The sequence below is a fragment of the Arachis stenosperma genome, chromosome 6, assembly GCF_014773155.1.
Source record: "Arachis stenosperma cultivar V10309 chromosome 6, arast.V10309.gnm1.PFL2, whole genome shotgun sequence".
In the NCBI taxonomy this organism is placed as follows: domain Eukaryota; kingdom Viridiplantae; phylum Streptophyta; class Magnoliopsida; order Fabales; family Fabaceae; genus Arachis; species Arachis stenosperma.
In genome coordinates, this window is record NC_080382.1 from 92080278 (window position 1) to 92087671 (window position 7394).

Consider the following 7394-nt stretch of genomic DNA (forward strand, 5'->3'; position numbering starts at 1 on the left):
GACAGGAAAGGGAGTGAAATAAAGGGATTTGGATTCTCTAAAGTTTGAATTTCACTTTAGAGAGTAAAGTGTGATCTTCTATCATTGAATAGTTTCTCTTTCATATTTATTCTTGGTCTCACCTATGAAATCAATGGTGAGAGATCACACTTTACTTTCTAAAATAAAATTCAAACGTTAGAGGATTCAAATCCAAATAAAGATATAAGAATGGTGTATATTTTACTTTTATTTAAATGATATTGTTTTACAAAGTACACACTATACAAATTCCATAATTTACATTGGAAATCGGAATCATCAGAATAAATGTTGCGATAATACAAATTAGTTGTTGTCCTAAGCCCTTATTAGTTATTACCATTAGCTTCAGCGAACCGTGTAATGAAACTATTTCAAAATTCACTATCCAGTAGTTCGAGCACCAAAAGCTTTCATTTCCTCGTTTCCCCAGGCAAAATTATTGAAATCCATTAATAGTACAGGTATGTTCATCGATTAAAATCATCAAACAATAATTGCAACCATTTCATGGCTTAGCTCCTCCACTACTTGATGTCATGAAAGATTCACCGCAACCACACTGGCCTTTGGAGTTTGGATTGACAAAAATAAACTCTGATCTGAAAAAAAAAAAATAAAAAATAAAAAATATAATTATTTTGATAAACAAACAACGAAAGAAGGCAGCAGTTATTAATACTATAATTATCATTATCATCACAAAGTTAAGTTGAGGAAAAGGGGAGTCACAGAAAGTAACAAAATCAAGCAGAACATATATATCCAGTAATATAGATAAACAACAAAAGTAAGTAAGAAGCAAATTTATTCATTGGTGCGAGAGGGAATAAATAGTCACTCACAAGTTGATCAAAATTTACTAAATATACTGTTGTGAGGTGAAAGCATGAAGTTTGCTAGACACAGGTAGTCTACATGTATCTATAATCAGTAAGTTAACGGCGACGCACGAACTTAGTGGGTGGCATTAGCATTGTGGAATGGCAAGAAAACTACAATACGATATTAGTTGCAACATCACGGGAAAAAAAAAACTTCGAGGGAAGAAGAAATTCAGAGTATATTAACTGATATCGGCTGTCTATACAACCTTTTCTTCAAATATTTTCAAAGTCCTAATGTCTCCTTTGTCAAAGTCTCTAAAAACATGCATAAGAGAACAATTCCAAATTGAATTTAACTAGCTTACTTTCTAAGTAATTCTACAAGATTCTAAACAATTAATTATCACATTCATGATCATCAACAATAACAATATATTAAATTTAATTTTGCTCTTCAGAAATCAGATATCATTGAGGAACCTGCTATTTCCAAGTTTAGACAACCACAGTATGAATTGAAATGTAAACAAAGAAACTTGGTGAGAGGATGAACTCTTCCATCCAAAAGAAACTAACACAAGGTATAACTTATCAAGACTAAATATGGCCAAAAATTCACAACCCAATGTGCAGTTTTAATACAATGGTCTTAAGATGTTTGTTTCTGTAACTGCATATTTTCCCAATATATAAAATTGCTTCGAAAAGTATTTCTTTACCACAATACAATAAGCAAAAAAAAAAAAAAAAAAAAAAAAAAAAAAAAAAAAAAAAAGAAGGAGGGAAGGGGGAGAGGGATATAACATTTACCTGAGTTTGTCATCTACAAAATCCATCTTTGTTCCGATGACATGCATAAGGGCCTTTGGATCAATCAGTATCTTGACACCTTTATCCTCAACCAACTCATCAAACTTCCCCTTTTCATCTGTCAAACCAAAACTAAGGTCAAAAAGTCAAAATGCACTCATCTCTAGGTAGCCCCAAAGTAAACTTTTTCAATGTTTCTCATATTTGGGACATCAGATTGAAGATAATAACACACATGGTTGCACCATTAGTACCCCAAGGCATGCTTTTGCAGTCATATGGGATTTACTTGAAGCAATAGCTCCTTAACATAACATAGTATACAAATGTAACTTATGCACGTTTAACATGACATGACGATGCAATGATGTATTGGAAAGTGATAACACATGAATTAGCAATATTTTGATAGAGGTCAGCAGTGTAGATTGATCCATATAGCAACTCAACCTAGTGGAATAATGATATCTATCGTTTCTTAACCTCTTTATGGTCATCAATTGTTTCATTGTTCATGCTAGTTCCTAATTCCTCGACGAAGAGCTTCAAGCTTAATTCATTTTCATCATAAATCCGTTTCAATCACCAAAAAGTGTTAGCTCGGAAGAAAACAAATTGAGCAATTTTATGACATTGAGCGTCAACAAGATCTAGTGCAACCAAATAGGAAAAAGCTTCTCAAGGAAATAGGAAAATTCTGGCATACAAACAAATAGGATATTATCTACATGCAAAGAAATTGAAATACGCCTCTCTTTCACAAATGAAAGTTAACATGGCAAAATAAACCACATAAATAAGAAAACTGTAACCGTAATCCTAACCCGAAGCTACATGATCATGCTACGCCTATACCATAAGTATATAACACAAAAATAATCGTATAAAAAAAGGAAAAGGAAGGGGAAAAACCTGCATAGTTGAGAGTGTAGGATAAGCCGTTACAACCGCGAGCCTTGACACCGAGCTTGAGGAAGGACCTCTGGCGCTGTTCAAGAAGCTGCCGTACACGGGAGGCGGCGGTGTCCGTTAAGGTAACGGCCTGACGGCGCGCCGCCCTACCAACCTTCTCAGCTGCCACGGCCACGGCCTTCGATGCCATCGCCTGTTCGCGGAAAGGGACTAGATCTGCTCAAAAAGGCAAGAAAAAGAAGATGAGGATTGAATTGTGAATTTGATGGGAGTTAGGGTTAGTGCATTGTGGGAGCAGATTCTGTCGTTTTTATTTGTTAATTAATTAGAATCAAATTGCAATTCTGTTGTGTTGTGTTTCTGGAGATGGATGGAGATAGGATGAAGAAGCGTTTATCTCTATGATTTTAGTTTTAGGACAACGAATTTGCTAAAGGATTTTTTTATTATAAAATTAAAAAAAAAATTATTTTCAAAAACAAATTAAACTAGCATTGTATTTAAAAAATTTTCATTTTGAGTTTTCATAAAGTTCGCCTGACCTTTGATGAAATTTATCAATTTTTTTAAAATTTGTCCAACCCGAATTTTTAAAAATGACACAAAATTCGAGTGACTATTGTAAGACCCGATTAATTAACGGCTAATTAATTCATAAATGATAATTTATTTTAGAAAGTCCTAAATGTGATTTTTATGGCTAAATGTGATAGAGGAGATTGAGACAAGAATTTTGGTACCAATTTTATAGAATTCGGACCAAGATTGGACCGAACGAGCCAAACCGAGCCAACCGGACCCAAAATAGGTCAACCCAACATAACTAAACCAAACCCTAGTTTTCAGCACTCTCTCTCCTCACACAACACTCAAACACGCTGAAAAGGGGAAGAATGGGGGAAGAACACTCTCTCAAACTTCTATCTCTCACTTGATCTTCAAACCACCATAACTTTTGATTTAGAGCTCCGATTGCCGCACCGTTTGCGGCCACGCGTTCACCGCGGAGAGCTCTACAAAACCCATACAATCAATCTTGAGGTAAGCCACGTTTTGCTCTTCGAATTTCCAGCCTTGTTTTCGAGTTTCATGAGCAAAAATGTTGAGATTTTGGGCTCTTTGATGTTATAGGACCCAACTCTCTTGAAGGAGAATGTTAATCTTGTCTCCTTGGACCTTGGGTGTGGTAAGATTCTCAACCCTAGTGTAATTTGTTGTTTTATGATGTTTGGGTTTTGAGATGTTGTGTATGGGTGTGATGATTGTGGCTTAGGTTGTGTATATGTGAATATTTGAGCTTGATTGGTGATATTGAAAAGCTTGAAAAGCAATTTGGTGGTGAAAAAATATGTTCTTGGAGGTGTTGAGGCCTTGAAAGCTTGAGGAAAAGTGGTTTGGAAGTGCTCCGGTTGAGCTTGCAAAATCGGCTAAGGTATGGTCTCGGTTTCCCGTATCTAATATGTAATGTGGTAGGAAATACTTAGACTAGAGGCCCTAAGATAGGCATTAAATTGTTGATGTTGTTGGATGGTTGAAATATATGATGTGGTCATATATGTGATGATGATTATTGATGCCTTGATGGTATGATGTATGAGAAATATGCATGTTGTGATATATGCTTGATGATTGGTTATGGTTGAATTGTGGATTGAACCATGTTGATGGTGAGTATGATATTGATTGTGTACAATGATGATTTATTGGAATTGGTGTTGTTGAAAATTGGCATGAGGAAGAGTATATGATATGTCAATGTGTTTGGGTTTGAGCCACTTGGGTGAAGTGGGTTAAAATGATGGGATAGTGATTTTGTAAATTGTGGTAAAGTGTCAATGTGTGAGTTGAGGAGGCTTGATGTTGCATTTAATATATTTTGATTGATTTCAAAGAAAAGGGATGAAATTGGCATGTTTTGATTGATTTTGAAAAGAGTTGAAGATGGCTTATTTTGAAAATGGCACTTTGTGGTTTTGTATGAAAAACATGGTTTTGGGCATACTTTGGTGGGACATAACTTGGACTACGGATCTCTGTTTTGTGCCAAATCTTTTTAGAAATAAAATTGGATTCGGGATGTCCATGCCGTTCGAAGAACGGGTGAAAAACGATTTAAAATGAGAAAGTTATGTCCGTTGGAAGATTGGGGGTTGAATCTGTGAATTCTGCAGCTTTTAACTTAGAAAATTTTTAGCAGAATGACTGACGATTGGATTTTTGACGGTTTAGAATTTCACTAATGAAATCTCGTTGTAAAGTATAGTCTCTAAACCAACAATAATCCTCTCATACAAAAATTTGTTTGTCACAAGTACAAACCCCTAAAATCTATAAACCGAAGTATTCAAACCTCGGGTCGTTCTCCCTAGGAATTACAATAAAGTGTCTTGTTATTGGTTATGAGTTATTTTTGGGGTTTTGATAAGAAGCATGAAAGATAAATGGCAAGAAAGTAAACTAAGGCCTAAAAAGGTCTTGGCAAAGGTTGGTGGTCAAGGATCTCTATCCTAATCACTAACCACAATATGAGAATTGGCAAGGATTGATCCCATTAAATCATCCTCTAACTAGTAGTAAAGGAAAGTCTAATGAGCTATATCAATCCTAGTCCATAAGTCCTAACTCTCCACCAATTCAATTAGTGAGAACTAGAGTCAATGGTTCCCAATCATCAATCACTTGGACATTAGTAACTCAAGAGTTCCTAAGTTACCTTTCCAAGCCAAGAGTATAAAATTCTACTCTAAAATCCAACCAAGCATTTCATCAAACACTTGGAAGGCATAAAAGGAAAGCATAGTAAATTGACAACAAGAATTAATTCTAACAACAATCAAATGTAAAGAATTAACAACAACAATTAAAGGAAACAAGATCTACATGAATTACCTCTTATTGAATTAAAAGAGAAAGGAAGGAACAAAAAGTAGATCTACAACAAAACATAAGAACAACATAAAGGAGATTACAAGAAAAGAATAGAGGAAGATGAATGTAACTACAAAGAATTGAGAGATAGAAGTGGAAGAAATCAAAGATTAAAACCTAGATCTAAGAACTAAACCTAATCCTAATTCTAATTCTAGAGAGAAGAGAGAGCTTCTCTCTCTAGAAACTAACTCTAAACTAATCCTAATGAGTGTGTAATGAATTAATGAGTTCGAATCCCCTTTTCTCTTCAATCCTTGGCTTTAAATAGCATCTTTGGCGCCAAAGTTGGTTGGGATTGGGCCCCACAACCCTTCAGAATTCGTTGGCCACGTTTTCATTAAAAAATCATAAACCAACACCGACGCGTACGCGCACAGCACGCGTACGCGTCCATGGAGTGATTCGCAGGTGCGCGCAAGCGCCAGGTGCGCGCGCGCGTCCATGGGCGAGTTCAACTTCTTTGACTTTTCATGATTTCTCCACTTTGCATGCTTTCCCTCTTCACTCCTTTGATCCATTCCTAGCCTTTTCAATCTGAAATCACTAACAAACATATCAAGGCATCTAGTGGAATCAAAGGGAGATTAAAACCATCAAATTAAGGATTGAAAAGCATGTTTTCACATCTAAGCACAAATAAGGAGACAATCACAAAACCATAGTATTTCAATGGATAAATGTGGGTAAAAGGTTATAAAATCCCCTAAAATCAATACAAGATAAACCGTCAAAACGGGGGTTGTCAATGACCCCCCGCGCGTAGGCGCACTTAGCGCGTAAGCGCCGTTCTTCCAGAAAATGCCATCCACGCGTGCGCGTGGTGTGCGCGGGTGCGTCGATGTGCTGCACCCAATACCTAGTTATTTTCCAGAGAGTTGTGCCAGAGTTGTGCCAGTTTTGTGCCTGGGGCACGAGAGCACCCACGCGTACGCGTGGCTGACGCGTGCTCGTCACTTAGCTATTTTTCAATCCACGTGTTAGAGTGCATGACGCTTACGCGTCGATGAATTTTGTGGCCATCCACGCGTGCGCGTGGAGTGCGCGTACGCGGGGCCCTGTTTTCATCCCAAAGTTGATTTTTGAGTTTTAAAAGCCAAATCTCATACTTCTAAGCCTCCGATCTCACCACTTATGTCTTAAATCATTATGATATGCCTAGCTATTAGAAAAGGAGCTAGGGGATGTGGTAACTTGCGAGTGAAGCAAGGGAAAAATGAATGATCAATGAGGATCAAAGATGATTATGTGAGAGGCGGAGGATGGCGGTGGAAGTGCTTGTTATGCCATGGGCTGAAGGGCCGTAATTGTTGATGAATTGGCTGGTTATGGATTTAACCGTGAGCCGGATGGCTAGATTATTGCCGTGTTACGGCGGAGCCATGATTATGGCTAAGTATAAATGCATATATGCTGTTGAATGAATTGTGAATGTTGCACTTCCACTATCGGAGATGAGAGTTTCCCTGGAAGGAAGCAGTGGCTAGCCACCACATGCTCCAGGTTGAGACTCGAAGCTCTTTTGACCCTATGTCGTAAGGGTGGCCAGGCACTGTGAAAGCTCCGGATGAGCTCGCCCTCGTAAATATTCACCAGTGAAGGTGATGGATATGGATCATGATTATGGTCAAGTTTATGATGAGTATAACTCGAGTTGGGGATGCGCGACAGAGGGACAGTCAAATGGTTAGCTACCAGGACTTGTCGGGTTGGCTCTATAACCGATAGATGATATCATCAGCCACTAGGGACAGGCATTCATCATATGCATACTATATGAATTGTTTGAGATTGCCTATTTGACTGCATATTACTTGTTAATTGTCTAAATGCCTTATTTGTTCCTATTTGTATATTCCTTATTTGATATAACTGCGTTTGCTACATTATACTCCT

General features: G+C 37.3%; 1 protein-coding gene across 1 annotated transcript; it reads right to left on the reverse strand.

Moving 5' to 3' along the window:
- Nucleotides 1–205: 205 nt before the first annotated feature.
- On the reverse strand, nt 206–3004 carry LOC130933228 (iron-sulfur assembly protein IscA-like 1, mitochondrial). Its single transcript, XM_057862779.1, has 3 exons — nt 2571–3004; nt 1659–1776; nt 206–623 (listed from the first exon to the last, which is right to left on the reverse strand). The coding sequence occupies exons 1-3, from the start codon at nt 2758–2760 to the stop codon at nt 530–532; spliced, it is 402 nt and encodes a 133-aa protein (XP_057718762.1). The 5' UTR covers nt 2761–3004; the 3' UTR covers nt 206–529.
- Nucleotides 3005–7394: the final 4390 nt, after the last annotated feature.

Excerpts from the sequence above, each read along its gene's own strand:
- LOC130933228 (XM_057862779.1), bottom strand. The coding sequence starts at position 2,760 with ATGGCATCGAAGGCCGTGGCCGTGGCAGCTGAGAAGGTTGGTAGGGCG. Across the intron at positions 1,777-2,570 it reads CTACACTCTCAACTATGCAG|ATGAAAAGGGGAAGTTTGAT; the intron begins GTTTTTCCCCTT and ends TTGGTTTGACAG. Across the intron at positions 624-1,658 it reads TTTGTAGATGACAAACTCAG|ATCAGAGTTTATTTTTGTCA; the intron begins GTAAATGTTATA and ends TTTTTTTTTCAG.